The 16439-nt window shown below is 33.5% G+C and overlaps 2 protein-coding genes across 2 annotated transcripts; both read left to right on the top strand.

Moving 5' to 3' along the window:
* The first annotated feature begins 253 nt into the window (after positions 1 to 253).
* On the top strand, positions 254 to 13709 carry LOC126849680 (tyrosine 3-monooxygenase). Its single transcript, XM_050591763.1, has 7 exons — positions 254 to 686; positions 6655 to 6766; positions 7136 to 7261; positions 7514 to 7570; positions 9726 to 10545; positions 11362 to 11725; positions 12064 to 13709. The coding sequence occupies exons 1-7, from the start codon at positions 618 to 620 to the stop codon at positions 12229 to 12231; spliced, it is 1716 nt and encodes a 571-aa protein (XP_050447720.1). The 5' UTR covers positions 254 to 617; the 3' UTR covers positions 12232 to 13709.
* On the top strand, positions 13224 to 16210 carry LOC126849566 (uncharacterized). Its single transcript, XM_050591513.1, has 5 exons — positions 13224 to 13290; positions 14891 to 15122; positions 15302 to 15436; positions 15932 to 16109; positions 16199 to 16210. The coding sequence occupies exons 1-5, from the start codon at positions 13224 to 13226 to the stop codon at positions 16208 to 16210; spliced, it is 624 nt and encodes a 207-aa protein (XP_050447470.1).
* Positions 16211 to 16439: the final 229 nt, after the last annotated feature.

Below are 16439 nucleotides of genomic sequence, written 5' to 3'. Positions count from 1 at the left end.
ATGTAATCTCTTACAAAAACCCAGTGAGAATTACAGAAATGCCAAACGAGGAACCTCGTGGTCTTCATCAATGACAGCAGCGCCGGGGACGTCGGCGCCGGCGACGTTGGCGGCGGTGGTAGTGGTGGCGGCGGCTGCTGCCGATGGACCACCCGAAACGACGATAGGGTGGGGGCACCCCTGACCCCGGCATTAACAGGCGGTGAAGGGAGGCAACGTTTATATGCGACGGCAATCCGCCCCGTAAACGCATTCGCTCGTACGCTCTGTCTAAAAGCGGACTTAAGTAGTAGAGGAGGCTTGTTATCGCACGCTACTGTCCTCGTCGTATTGTAGTCGAACCGTAACAGCCGAACACGGTTTGAGACCGAAGAGGACGCAGCTGGACATTGCCATCGGGATATTAAAGTCGCGTGGCGTAAATCAACTTGAGGAATTCATTCGTGTAATTTCTCGTGAGTGGCAGTGAAGAGCTCACTCGCAACCCTTTTTTGCATCAGTGAGCGTCATCAGGTCGAGATTAAAAGACGCTCAAGTCATCGATTGTTAGCTGAGAAATCACCGATATTAATCGCTATCAGAGAAATCTGTCAGGAAAGACGAGTGTCAAGAAAGATATGATGGCAGTCGCAGCCGCCCAGAAGAACCGTGAAATGTTCGCCATCAAGAAATCTTACAGTATCGAGGTAAGCTTTGATCTTGTATTGATAACGTGTTAACTTGGCGAAAATAATTCACACATTATTAAAAAATTAAAGAAAAAAACGGAAGAAAAATGTTGCAAGTTTTGTATTTATTTATAGCATTAAATAATTCAAAAAAATTAATTTAATGCTGCAAATACAAAAATGTTTAAGAAAACATTAATTTAATTAAATATTTAATATAAGATACTTTGTGTGTGTTTATTTTTGCTTATATATATTTTAATTAAAAAAAAAAAATTATATTTGATGAATTTGACATTTGCAAATTATTTGCGAGAAATTTTTATATTTACTTCTGTCAAAATTATTCCATTGTTGCATTTATGTACATATCGAGAGCAACAGGTTCAATTGAATGCATTGATAGGTAAAGCGCGGGAATTCAGCCATTCATTTAAATTATTGATATCTATGTATAAAAGTGAAGATTACGAAAAATATCATCCCAGTTTTTCATTTTGGGAATTCTTATTAAAATTCTATTTTAACGAATGAGGGTAATTGTTAGAACTTTATCTTATTATATATGCAATAGATTCATTATGTAGTATGAAATTTACATTTAGTACAGAAAAGTGAGTGTTCCTTTCTCGATTACATGCGTTCTGAATTATACAATTTCTATACATAGAGAGATATAAATGTCTGTTCTTATATTTATATTCTCTAGATTTTTTTAACAATATATATATATATATATGTGTATATTTCGAAATGTATAAAAAAATTGCGTCAGAAAATTATTTGAAGATGCATGTATGTCATTTCGGCTCTTTCTCAATCTTAATAACGGTGACTAAAGCTATGTGAAATTCTCACGTAGGCCCGACGAAATGGAGAAGAGTCTTTGCGTGCGGAGAAAGTACATACGCTCCATTATTATCGTTTACGTAATGTTAATGACCTTGCCGCAATATTGATGAGTATTTAATTGCCGAGATCACACTTTTTATGGGTTTAATTAAAGAATTTGTCATGATAATCCACAGTTCAAGTAATCTAAAATCGGTCCTATACAAAATCTTGACATTTTCAAGTTCGCAAAATTTAGACCTTCAGAAAAACAATAAAACTGCTTAAAAAATATTTACGTAGAACATATGAATATTACATAAAGATTTTAATTTAAATTTATGTTAAATGATTAATAAATTAAATTTAGAATGCAATTATTTGTAAAAGGGATCGAGATTTGTTTTATCTCAGTTATATGAAAAAAAATTGTAATAAGAAAGAAATAATCTCACAACAATGATATCGCGATGACTTCCGTTCAATGACTAGTTTGTCTCGTATGCATAAATTTACATAAGTTCGAGAACCATAAGACAGCTGATGCAAGATCATCAAGGTGCATTCAAAAAGCACTAAAAATTCAATCTGTCAAAGAAACATGATACCCATGAAAATATATAAGGAAATAGCGAGTCATAAATCAGCTGTTTTTGACTACGAGAAGACACGCGGGAGAAACCGGCGAGTCTCTCGACATGGATTTTACTTTTCTGTTGTCTGAAACCCGTCGAAAGACAAATATCGTTCTTTCTTCTTGTTCAAACATGTGTTACGCACATCGCATAAAATCATTTTTACACCAACCCCTTTCTCTCTCGAATGCTTACATCTTTTACAACAGCGTAAAATCATATTTGCACGTTTGTTATTCTCTCGAGTGTAATTATTAATGATGAGTTCTTTCTCTGGAAGTTAACAGTTGCAAATAGCTATATAATTATCGATCGTTTTTACATAGATATTCTCGAGTAAGTAATATTGGTTGTAATCATCTTGTAATAGTGTACACGTGTTCGTCTATATTTATATACTTCTAGCCTGCAAATTACAGATCGCAAGGACTCGCCTTTGCGTAACGACATTTTAGCGTAGAATCGCACAATAACGGATTTTAATCGATATTTTTTCGAGGTTGCCGCGTTTCCCTTTTCTCTTTCCATTGCGTGTGGTTAACGCACATGGATTATCCAAATGTCACAATAGCAAGGCCGATTCAGTTTCTGCTCGCTTCTAATAAGACCGACTACTTATAATCGGTACTCTTACGAGGTAATTTATTTTTTTTTTTTCATTGCATTCGCGTATCTATAAACGACGATACAAAGTTTTGTAGATCGGGTAAGGATCATAATTAACAAGGTCGCGATATCTCATTTCTCACGCGATAGAGCATTTTTCTTTTTAATGACAGTGACAAAGACGCATTATAATCATCACTTTCATTTCTGATTATAACTTTCCAGAGAATTATCGAGATTTCTCGATGTAAAAATCCCATTAGCGCAAACAACTTACAAATTGCTGATGTTTATTTGTAAATTTGACTGTTAACCAGAATTTGTCCACAAAACATTGTTTCTTTCATTCATATATAACACAATGATATTACCAAGTACTGCGTATCAAATACCGTTACCGTAAATAATTTAAGAATTTAATAATTCTGGATATAATGTAACTCAAAAATTGAGGTAAACAGATTTGTATGCAAATTTAGTATCAGTGCTTTCTTTTCGAACTTGAAGAGACTTCGTCTAAACATCATTTAATTTATTCTTTTCATCCGTCTGTATAAATACGAGAATACTTTGATGACTTAGTCAATCTTATACTTTCTCCTTATATTTTAGAAGCCAAAGTTTGTAGATAGGCATAACTTACTAATTAGTGAAATTTGGATTTAAAAGAAAGATAGATTAGTATTTTGAAATAATAGATATTTTTAAGAATAAGGTTTAGCTTAAATAAATTGTGTTATCTATTGTGCATAATAAAACTTGTAAACTTTCTGAAAAAAAAAAAAAAAATTAAAAATTATTTTTAGATTTTTTTTCAAATAAAGTATCTGCGGAAATATCTGGCGATTTCAATTCCGGCAAGCAATATCTTTCTATATTTTAAACAGTAAATCTTGGAAATATATAAACGCACATAGTTGCGTGAATTTGATATTCGTTTTCACACGATTAAGTGTATCTCTTCGTCTCGGATACCGTTTTAGCTTCAACTTTTATCTATGACGATCATGACGTCTGAGTCATTCCAATAGAACTCGTACGCGAACGCCGGATCTAGATACCGGATCAGATCTAGACTCATTTATGAATAGAAATTGATACTTATTATCAAGCAAATAATAATGCGGAGTAAAAAGTGAACCTTGAATAAATTTCCTATTGCAAAGCCAACGCGGATATTATTTTGTACTTCTTTTTCAGGTATTTGACTAATTTCAATCATTTAATTTGATAACTAAAAATCTTTATTATGTTCACTGAACCATACCATATTCCACTATTATATTCACCTGAATTTAAATTAATTAATTTATACTATACTTGAAAATGTTTTATCTACATTTTTGACAGCTGATCTGATCTGATATAATACTAAATAATCGATTATCACAAGTAGTTTTTCTCGAGACATAAACCAATCATCTTGCAATACATCTGTACAATTGCTTGCTTAAATTCCGCTTATAAAAGAATCTATTAGATTAATTCGCGAATTTGTGACAGAATTATTTCGGATTTATTCCGTGAATCTATAATGAGCGTAGCACTCTCTCGATATTAAGACTACTGTTGCTACTACCGTTGCAAAACCGATCTTCGGCCTTGAGTCTTACACATGATAATTATGAATATGTTATAAATATGATAGAGCGGAGTGATTGTGTATATAAAGCAGGCCGCTCACGAGCAAAAGAGAGAGAAAGAGAGAAAGAGAACGAGAGACGCTAAGGAGTCCCTGAACGGTGCACTCGTTATTCGCCTTCGGAGGTACGCTGCATACGCATTGCGGATGCTTATTGCATTCACGATTTTTCTTTGGCACATGCGACTCGCGTGCGTGTGCCTCTATATATGCGTGTCCGTTATGTTAATTGCTTTACTTAAATGCCAGCTGTTTCAAGCAAATCATCGCGCATGATCTGTCTCTTTTTCTTTTTCTCTTTCTCTCTGCCGAAGTGAGAAGAATTATATAATTGGTGGAATTTTTGACATGCGTAACGCATTATGTATCTCGGCCGTGGTTTTACGAGCTTCTCTTTCGAATTGATACTTAGATCATTTCCGACATTTTAACATACAGGATACGCGCTTTTCTATTCGTTCTTAATTATTTCCGCTTTTAATTGTTTCTCAAACTTGTTGCGCTGCTATTTGCTATTATTAATTTAGCATTAACGAGTTGAATTATGCAAATGTAATTCTAATGTTGAATCAATACAAGACGTATCGTATTAACATTATAATTGTTTAATATTTGCTACGTTATAAACATTATATAGACGTTTATTTACATAATAAACAAATAGAATAGACCAAAACTTTTAATGGAAAATAATCAAAAAGCCACCCGTTGCATGTAACTGCGCTCTTATAGATATTCAAATGTCAATTTAAATTGTCAATTTAGAGTAAGCAGGTTTAATTTATCAATGTCAATTACAGTAACCATATACTTATGTCTAACAGTAAAATCAAACTTGACATGTTTTAATTAAAATATTATACATGCATATTAAACTTTTTTTTTAACGAAGGGTTAATTAGATATTAGAAAAAGCGCTGAGAACGAAAGAGAAAGATAAAGAAAAAAAAATCCTGTTCGTTTTTGAATACGATTTTATCATCGTGTAGCGGATAATTACTCGACTTGTTGATTCGAGGTCAGTTTCTTTTGCATCTTCTGCCGTATGATCGTGCGATTCTACAAGGTCGAAAACAACATTCCTACGGTACCTGTCGTTTGCTCGATTGAACATTCGCGTCGTCGAGTTGTCGTCGCGCGTCGAGTTTCCATCTTTTATCCCCGCAAATGGATTATCGTCACCTCAACCGGCTAATCGACAAATATTTGCGTATATTCGTCATTTTCATGCACAACAAAGGCAATTCACGCTGAATGGCTGATAACTTAACACAAGCTTTACGACAGGAATTAATTAATTTCAATCTTTATCGTCTCATTGAGATGAGATTTGTCACGCATTCGCCGTTCCTCCGGTGTTATCTTCTCATGTCGCAATTTCCCGACATAGTCATCGTTCATCCATTCCATTGAAGTACTTGGCCCACTTCACGACTCAAGTGCGTTGTTAAGGGATTGCTAAACGCTTATTCTAAACTGTGCCAACCAACGACTGTTGGAAAATGCAACTAGGCCCCTGATGCGACGTTGGATACGCGACAGCCAGGAATTTGAATGATTGGTAGCACATGCTTCGCTTTCGTTTTTGCCAAGATGAGAATATCTTTGTTTTTTAGAGCACTTTTATTTCACGGTTTTTTTATTTATCATTTTTTTTTATTCCGATAAATAAAATCTTGAAATAATGCCAATATTTCAAATAAAAAGATTCCACTTTTATGTATCAAAGATGTATTAATATTTAAAATTTTTTCATTCCATTATATATAAAATATATTCACTTTTGATGAAAAAAAAAAAAAATTTTTTTTTCTTTATGTTATCTATTTTTAAAGACTGAGAGATGATCAAACTCCTTTGTATCCGTCTTCTGCCGGAATTAATTCATTTCCGATCCTTCAACAGCAGGTCGGATGTCGCGAAAATTTATTTCCGTGTCTTTTGCTCCTTATCCGATTTAAGTAACGCCCGATCGAGCTGACAAGCAAGATTTCCGAGCCGTTTCATGTCAAAGGTAGCCATGAATAGACCGCGGAAAGCAAAACCTAGCTAGTTAAGGCAAGAGGACATCCGCCCTTTAAAGTTCTAAGTCAAATCTGTAATTGCTTGTACGTGAATAGTAAATTGCAACAGAATAAAAATAATTCTATATAAATAAAATTCTAGAACTTGGTTGTATAAAAATAATATATAGAAACATTATTGATACTATTACTGACGCACTCTTACAACAGTTTTATATAAATTGCACTCTCTTTATTTATATTTCTAGAATGGATATCCAGCGCGAAGACGTTCTCTTGTAGACGATGCCCGCTTTGAGACGTTGGTCGTCAAGCAGACGAAGCAAAGTGTACTCGAGGAAGCTCGACAACGAGCAAATGGTGAGTCCTATATATTTTTTTAGCATGATAATTTTTTAAAAAGTTATATATATTTTTATTATCAATATATTTGTTTGAGAAAAAAACAGAAAAATATGTATAAAAAATAGATAACAAATATTTTACCTTTGCACAGTGTCGGATGTACACGCGTGTTTGATTTATTATCTAAAAGTTATTGTATTTATGCAAGTGTATGTGCTTGTAATAGAGATATGTGCATGTTTAATATTTAATATGTGTTAATATTTTCTATACATAAGTAATATGAAATTTTATCGGCATGACATTTTATTGTATAAAAATATTGCGAAGATACATGTGTGTATATCGATGTTGCATGACATGTTTCTTTGTTCGATTGGACAGACACGAATGCCGATCAGACAATCACTTGTACTCAGGAGCAACAGGGACAAGAAGAGCATTATGTTGATGCTTCATCAAGTGACGACGAACAAGTAGAGTCGTTAATTTGTGCAGCAAAGAAGGAAGGTTTGTACATAGTTGTTGCACATAAATTACGATCTTTGGATAACTGGAGCGTGAGATACATTTATATAACACATGATTGTATTAACATACGACAATTTTATCTAATGTGACTCGCGTATATTTATGAAATATACTTATATAACAATATAAAATTGAATCAAATGCATTTGCCGCCAAGTGTATCCAAGATAATACGACTTTTCTCATAAATGTTGCATATGGCATGAGCACGAATTCACTTATAATTTTTAGAAGCGAAAGCAGAGGCTTCGGATAGCGATGGAAAGCCTGATGATGATGACGATAATGGTAAGTGCGTTTTTTGATAGTTTCCTTTGCTCGTTATCGGTCACTTCTAGTTTTCGTGAAATATATCACGCTATGCTATTATATAAGTGAAACAAGAAATAAGTGAAAAAAATAAGCGCATGATGTGGATAGGATAGGACGACGGTAAATGGAGGGTGAAACGGTCGCTATTGTCGAAAGCATACGAGATGAGTGCTCGGCCGACACTTGGGGTAAATTACGCGAGCTCTTTCCATCTCTTTCCAAGTCGCCCACGCCTTCTGAAGTCGCTTTGTGCATTTAGAATCGTATTACTGGGGCAGAGCCTTTCTCGAGATCTCGCAAGTGAGCCCGCGTAAAAATGTGTAACACGGTTATTCCTTTTCGCGTTGCCTTCCATCTCGCTGGCACGTCCGCGCCCGCGACAATGAAGGCTACTTTGCCACTTTTTCACCACCCCCGCGGCCAAGTAGAGACGATGCCGTTTCTGACGCGACGATAAGGCGCTATGAGGAAATGGACTTTGAATTGCCCGATTATCACCGTTCGCGGAAATCACTTAGGGTATTCGCGAGAAGTTATGCCCGAAAGAATCGTTCTCGTTTTATGGTTGAATTTACGCGACGAGCACTTTTTTATTTTATGTATCGTGTAAAATGCCCACGTTCCTTCATATTAAAACGATGTCACTTAGTGTGAGAATCTTGAAAAAAATTTAGAAAGATGATGAGTTTAAAATATTTTCTCTTCCATAAGAAGAAATTTGAATTTGATAATATAAAACTGACAGTTGATCCGGAAAAAAAATTTTTTTTACAATACCGTATATTCTTACAATATCTGAACAGTTTAAAAACATTACTCGAGATTTAAATGTAAAGTTATCATATCGCAGTCTAAATAAATTAAATAAATTTATTAAAGTTTATAAGGACGTTTGCTCACATTCTTCTCAAAATAATGTAGTTTATAAAATTAATTGTTGTGATTGTGATGCGTCGTATGTGGGACAAACAAAGAGACAGCTAATTATTAGAATCTCGGGACACAGAAACCATATCCGAAGAAACACGAGTAGTTACTCCATCATAAAAGACCATAGAGTCATTCATAACCATGATTTTGATTGGAACAATGTTGAGATAGAGAACCACACTTACACAAAAGGCTAATCTCTGAGCTTTTACATATTAAAAGACAGAAGAATAGTTTGAACCTGCGGACGAATACTAAAGGTCCCCGAAACATATTTTACTGTAATCGAGAAACTTTATAAAATCTGAGTTGTGCATTCCTTAACACAATTGTTACTGACTGATTTTTTATTTGTGTATTTATTTTTTATATTTTTACTTTATTTGACCGACTTGTTTAACTTATATTTATTTAGTAGTTCTTATTCCATATTTAATTATTGTATTTATTTATTGTATTTATTTATTTCATACTTTTTATTATTTTTTACACACCATATTTTACTATTTTACATATCCGACTATACCGATATTATGTTTCGAAGATCTTTGATAACATATATTTTATTTTACTTATTCAGACATTTCAATTTATTATTTCATTTTATCTCTACACTACTTTCAAACTATTATGTATCAGACCACATCGATTTTACGGTTTTCAATGATCTTAGTTATTTATTTATTTTTTTCTTTTTTTTTATTTATTTTATGCATCACATTTTACGATAATTTATACTTTTGACGACTAGAATGACATCTCCTTTCTTGACGATCACAACAACAAAAAATTGTGTGCATTTTATTTTTAGTAACTATCAGCTATTATTTTAATATTTACCGTTTAATCCATCTATTTAGTCGATCTATTTTTGACAATTACACTCCGCTAATAAATTAACTATTAACTATATTTTACTATTTTCTTTCGGGTAGCTTAAATCAAATCTAAAATTATTGCGCTGAAGAAAGCCAAAAAAGGGCCGAAACGTTCGCTCTGCACATCAATATGTTAATTTAATTAATTTTTTATACAATAAAAAAATTATTTTGCGCCCGTACTACTACGCTAGGCTCTCACTGTCATTTTATTTTTACCTCTTTTATTTGTTTTCCAGAGCCATTTTTAAAGAATAGTTAATTTAAAAAAAAAAATTTCTTTTAATGAAATCATCAAACGTAACTAAACTGATTTTCTGCAGATTCCGGATTAACCGAGGAGGAAATTGTACTTGCGAAGACCATAGCGGAGTCTCCGGAGAGTGAGCATAACGTGCAGAAAGCAGCCTTGGTATTAAGACTGCGAGAGGGCATTGCTTCTTTGGGCAGGATTTTGAAAACAATCGAAAATTTCAAGGGCGTTATCACGCATGTTGAATCGCGGCCTTCGAAAAAAGAGGGTCTGCAGTTCGAAGTCTTGGTCAAGGTTGACATGACTAGACAAAGTCTGCTCCAGCTGATTAGAAATCTGCGACAAAGCTCGGCCTTGGACGGCGTGACTCTGCTTGCCGACAATTCCGTCAGCATCAAAGATCCCTGGTTTCCCCGTCACGCTTCCGACCTTGACAATTGCAATCATTTAATGACCAAGTACGAACCGGATCTCGACATGAGTCACCCGGGTTTCGCCGACAAGGAGTATCGCGCACGTCGCAAGGTCATTGCCGAAATTGCTTTTGCTTACAAGTACGGCGATCCGATACCCAGCATTCCTTACACCGAGACGGAGAACGAAACTTGGTCGCGCGTTTTTATCACCGTGCTGGATCTAGTGCCGAAGCATGCATGCGTAGAGTACCAGAGGGTTTTCAAGAAATTGCAGGAGGAAAGGATCTTTGAACCTCATCGTATACCGCAGCTGCAGGAGGTCAGCGATTTCCTCAAGAGAAGCACGGGATTCACTCTTCGACCGGCCGCCGGTCTTTTGACAGCGCGCGATTTCTTGTCCAGCCTTGCCTTTAGGGTATTCCAGAGTACCCAATACATCCGTCATATTAATAGCCCGTATCACACTCCCGAACCGTAAGTTTTTTAAAACTTTTTATTTTTTACTTTTGCTAGCATAGCTTTCTGTCAAAAACTGTCTAAAAATTATGTATGTAATTATATTATTCATTCAAGAGATGATTGTATTCGAACATATTATGCACACGTACTATTTTAGAAATTATCTTATAAATTTTTATGGTGTGTTATACAAAGCACAAAAAGAATATTGCACAGGATATATTGATAAATGAGACTTGATAAAATGTTATAGTCGCGAGGAAACAAAGCTGCAACGCATCTTAAAAATCATACATGATAAAGGTCGCTCTAAGTCCATGTCGCGACTGCCCCTTCGTGTCAAATTACAAGGCAATCGATATTGCGTTATGACGGGAGCCTGCACCCGGTACACAGAGAACGATGATAATAGAATTACCGCGCCTCTCTAAGCTCGTAATGGAACTCTAATTGGCTTTTAACGACGCGATGGCGTTGATAACTCAGTTTCGCAGTTACGAAATCGTTCCTCCGCGTAGCGAGTCGCGTTACAGTTTGATTTTCAGGGACTGCCGATAGCTCTGCAGATTGTAAGAATAGAATGGCTCCCTGGAGTATCAATTTAATTCGCGCCATTTATCTAGCGATGCATTTTAATTGGCTTTAGCACGCCCAACTTATTCAATGATTTAGTTAAAATCTGACAGCTAAATTAAGCATTATTGTTATTGCAATAAATTGTATATCAAGAATTTTAAAATGAACATAGGTGATAAATTTAAACGCGGAATGTCAGATTTCGATTTGAGCACGTGACGTAATCTTCAAGGTTCGTTTTGTTATTATTTACAGAGACTGCATCCATGAGCTCTTGGGTCATATGCCGCTTCTGGCCGATCCTAGTTTTGCTCAATTTTCGCAAGAGATCGGTCTGGCGTCCCTCGGTGCTTCGGACGAGGAAATCGAAAAATTGTCGACTATCTATTGGTTCACGATCGAGTTCGGTCTCTGTAAGGAAGGTACCGAAATCAAAGCTTATGGTGCTGGTTTGTTGTCGGCCTATGGCGAACTCCTGCACGCGTTGAGCGATAAATGTGAGCATCGATCTTTTGATCCGTCAACTACCGCTCTTCAAAAGTATCAAGATCAGGAATATCAACCGATCTATTACGTAGCTGAAAGCTTCGAAGATGCCAAGGAGAAATTCCGTCGCTGGGTAAGCGCGTTAATTATTTCCGTCATGCATTCAAATGATTGCTTGCTTAGTATTACTCATAGAATAATTTTTAATCTACTTTTTGCAATTTTTTAAAACTTGTTCTAATTTTATTACTATATATTAGTAGAAAGCTTGAAAATAACAAAACCAATTAACTGAAGAATTCAAAATAATTTTTTTAAATAATTTTTCTTTTTTGGATTCTTTTCAATATTCTTGATGTTTAATATCTTTAATTTTTTTATAATTGTTTATTGTACAAGAAGGAAGTAATTAGACTGTAATTTCTTATTTGAGTAAACGAGCTTAGTCACGAGTCTTGGTTTTTCTCGCAGGTGGCTACCATGAGTCGGCCGTTCGAGGTGAGATACAATCCGCATACGCAACGCGTCGAAGTCCTCGATAGCGTTGATAGACTGGAGGGTCTGATTTCTCAACTCAACACCGAGATGATCCACCTTACGAATGCTGTCAACAAAATGAAGGCGAAACATTTTGCGTAAGAATAAGATCTTCCGCATCTTCGTTATAATGATTCGATTATTCCTCTTGCGAACCATCAAACCTTGAAGTCGATCATGTGTTTTAGATCAATAATCACTTTTTTAAACTCTTTGGCGACAATAATTTTTGATAATCAACTGTGTTCCTTTTAAGAAAGTCTAATGATGCGTCTTTGAATGATATATTTTGAGAGTGTCTTAGCTTGATCGGTGATTTTGATAAAATTACAAATCGAAAGATATTAGTTTCAAATAAAGCGTCAAGACTTCAACTTATAGGTTCGATAGAGCAATTCATCGTTATCATCGTCCTTGTTCCGCTCATCAATTTATCTGCCATTGTATAAAGTCGTTTATTCGTATGTTGTACGCGTGTACGCGCACCGGTTGAGCACGTAAAAAAACGACAAATGTTTGGTGTATACGTGAATATTATTCAACGTAATATTGTTGGTTGCGTCAAGATGAGATAGATTGCACAAATTTATTGAATAATGAATCATTTGTGGATGAAGTAATTCATGACAGTCCAATCTCTTGCCCTCGAGTATTCTTTACGAGGTGCCAAATGAGCGAAAATACATATCACAAGGTTATCTTCATACAAATAAGATAATATCACTTTTTTCGCCAATGGTTACGTGTATGCGCGTATGTGATTCACACATTACTATTATTATTATTATTATTATTATTATTAATTATTTTATCATTATTACTCCGTTTTATTTTATTATATAATATTGCATTATTTACATTAGCATACGTTGTTATGCATGAATTCACTTAATCCAGCAAACACTGGCATCTGTCCCCAATATTAATAGAGCAGTCTATGTTTAGCAAAAGTTGCTAGATGATTATCGATAAGAATTATATCGTAGTCTTAAGACTTATAAAACTCGCGAGATCGACTCTTCGTGGCGATAGAATTCGTTGCTCGAATGAGCATACAGTATTTTCTTTTTGCTATTAAATTGACAGGCGACTCTATGGACTCGTTGGACAGTCTTTCTGGACTAATCGACAAGGATGAGTACTTAACGAATGTCCTTATCGGTTTGTCGTATTTTATTTAGAATTTATGTATACCGAATTAAACAGTATTTCGTAAAAGATAATAATATATTTTTAAATTGTGTTCTCACTTATTGTAAGATAGCTCGATATGTCGCTTCTTATTTGATCGAATTCTGTGGAGATTTTAATCTTCGGATAGTTACGAAAGTTATGAAGCGACGTTGCTTTATAGAGGCACTATTTAGTGAGTAGTGCGAGTCCCCGCTTACGCACGCTGTGCTTTCAACCTATCGCGCTGATTCGTACGAAATAATTTTCTCGTACGTTTACGTGTGTGTGTTATCCACCCACCCATCCTTGTTAGATTGTAGTGAAAAGTCGATACTTATGACATGTTTCCTTTGTATTATATTGTAAAATTCTCAAAGCGTAATAAAAAATTAAGATGTAAAATCTTACACTGTCACAATTCTTTTTACGCGACATGTTAGTATAATTAAAAAGCAAAAATTCCATAGAAATAATTATCACATGTAATTATCTTATTGTCATATTAGTCGTTATGGTTACCGAGTAAAATTAAGGCATAATTAGCTTGATATCAATGCTCAAAACGAAATGAAACTGTCTCTTACGTCGTGATCGGACATCGCTTCAGAACGCATATGTGTCACTCAAAATCCTCTTTCTTTTTTTCTTTTCCTGGAATACCGTAAAATTAATGAGAGAGATTGGAACATGGAAAATAATACTTAAAAAAATTACATCTTCCGTGGACCATGAAATTCGTAGTGTTTATCGTCGCGCTTGCTATGCAATGCGTGTCTACCAAATCTTATGGATACGGTAAGAGAAAGTAATATTCTCTCGTCGTCCAAATGACTTCCTCCTTTACTCGTCAGGTTATTTTGATGAGAAATTCAACGTACTTGAGTGGATCACTTATTTGAAGCGTCTCTCATTAATCGTGTTAATGTTGTGTAGCGTTCTTTTGTATTATGTGCCCAAGTCACGTATGTGTAAGTAATAAAGAGAAAAAAATCGAGTGAAAGGAGAGAGAAAGAAAGCTTTTATGAGTCGCTTATAAACTTTGATTAACTTTCGAATATAATTTAGAACTTACGTAATATCACATTACAAAAATATTATCTAATCTTATCTCTCCTAATCTAAATCTAAATCTAAATCTAAATCGAATCTAAATCTCTCCTCACTAAAATTTTAGACATTTTTATTTACTTTTTAATAATAGCAAAATTCTCTTCCTTTTTCTCTCTCTTTCTTTAAATACTTATAATATATATTATAATATATTATAATATATAATATATTATAATATATTATAATATATTATAATATATTTTATTGTGTAATCAAAGAGACAAAATGTTTTTATAACAAACTTTAGAAATTTAGGAATTATTTTTGTTTGTTATTTTTTTCTTTACTAAATTTGAAAAAAAGAATAAAACAATTATGTTGAATTTTCACGCAGCTTTGCCTAAAGATTTATATTTAGAAAACATAAATTTTATATATTTATATATTGCATTATATATTTATGTATTATGTTTTATATATTTATATTTTACATATTATATTATATATTTTATCTAAAAGAGTAAACATGATTTTTTAGATGCTCGGAAAGCATGTTGCTCTTTGATAGATATTGTTGCAAATGGATTGAAATATGCCTTAATTGTGACTAAAAGTGAATATGAAAAAATAAAAGCAATAGAGCAAGATGAAGATAAAGAGCCAAGAATACAAGAGTTATATCGAAATAAATGCAAAGAAAATACAAAAAATCATGGACAGAGACACATCAACAAAATAGATTTTGGTGACAGTAATTATAAATCAGTGAGGTCAGTTATATTTTTGTATAGATCACTTCTGTGCTATATGGATATTTTATTTATAAAATCGGTTTATAAAAGAACGATATATGCACCTGTATCGAAAACAGCTTTATTATATAAATATCAATAAGCTACAAATATGAATATTTTAAAGTCCTAATAAATATAAAATCTTCCTCTCCTAGCAAATGCGAAAAGAAGAAATCTTATACAAAACCCAACTCCGAAGAGAAACACGAACGTCACTCACGACGCAATCATCGTCATCATCAAAATGTAACTTTCAAGGATACATGGTCAGAATCTGGTGCAACGACAAGGTCAGTCATGTATGTTTGCATATCTGATTGAATGCACTAGTTAAAAACGTTAATAACTAGAATTTTATGAAATTATGTATTCCGGCTCATCAATCATCGAGAAACATTTTATTTATTAATAAGAAATATTTTATTTATTAATAAGAAAGACATGTATTGTCAAATCGCAGACTTGACCCCTTGTATTTATATATCAAAATATTGCTTAACCGATATATGATTCACGAGAAGTGCAAACGATCAAATAGGCAATTTGATAGCACGTATATTCTTTATTAACAATATTTACGTTCTTATATATGAAAATTTATAAGATTTTAGAATATGTTTTTAATTATACGCAGTTCAAATGTTATATAATGAATTATGAACGTACCGCAAATTTCGGATAAATTTGGTTTTAAAATGTTTATGTAATCATACGAAGTAAAAAGTACATGATAGTGATATTATAAAATATTTATGAAATAAAGATGAAAATATCAATACTTATAGCGATAGGCAGATTAAGATAATCGATGAGATATGCGAAAAGAAGAATGTAACAACTTTGCATGATACTTCTCCAAAAAAGATGATTCACAATGTAACAGATAACAAGATGAACGATAGTATTGATCTACAACAAGAAAAATTCATTAGAAATCATAAAAACTATGCTGCAGAAAATACTGTAAGAATATCAATAAAAATATTTAAAATATTATAAATTTTTATTAAAGAATAAATTATTAAGATGGGGTGTTGAGAATTTTATTAAAGAGGTTTTATTAAAGGGGTTTTATTAAAGAATTTCTCTTTTTCTCTCTTTCTGCTCTTTATTAAATTATGATATCAAAAGCAAAAATTGATTCAAGCATAAAAAAACATCCACATAATTCATTATTTTTTGTATCACAATATAATTTTATATCACAATATAATTACACACAGAAAGACAATTAATTTATAATATACATATTTATATCTAACGCGAATTTTTATCACAGGAAATAGAATCTTC

The sequence above is a fragment of the Cataglyphis hispanica genome, chromosome 5 (genome assembly GCF_021464435.1).
Source record: "Cataglyphis hispanica isolate Lineage 1 chromosome 5, ULB_Chis1_1.0, whole genome shotgun sequence".
Taxonomy (NCBI): Eukaryota; Metazoa; Arthropoda; class Insecta; order Hymenoptera; family Formicidae; genus Cataglyphis; species Cataglyphis hispanica.
Note: the sequence above shows the minus strand (reverse complement) of the source record. Positions and strands in the feature narration are given on the sequence as shown.

What these genes read in the sequence shown, in the direction of transcription:
- LOC126849680 (XM_050591763.1), top strand. Translation starts at nt 618, where the DNA reads ATGATGGCAGTCGCAGCCGCCCAGAAGAACCGTGAAATGTTCGCCATC. An exon ending in CCGTATCACACTCCCGAACC is followed by an intron (nt 10,546 to 11,361) that starts GTAAGTTTTTTA and finishes TATTATTTACAG; the next exon opens with AGACTGCATCCATGAGCTCT. An exon ending in AGGAGAAATTCCGTCGCTGG is followed by an intron (nt 11,726 to 12,063) that starts GTAAGCGCGTTA and finishes TTTTTCTCGCAG; the next exon opens with GTGGCTACCATGAGTCGGCC.
- LOC126849566 (XM_050591513.1), top strand. Translation starts at nt 13,224, where the DNA reads ATGGACTCGTTGGACAGTCTTTCTGGACTAATCGACAAGGATGAGTAC. An exon ending in AGTAATTATAAATCAGTGAG is followed by an intron (nt 15,123 to 15,301) that starts GTCAGTTATATT and finishes TTCCTCTCCTAG; the next exon opens with CAAATGCGAAAAGAAGAAAT. An exon ending in GAATCTGGTGCAACGACAAG is followed by an intron (nt 15,437 to 15,931) that starts GTCAGTCATGTA and finishes CAATACTTATAG; the next exon opens with CGATAGGCAGATTAAGATAA.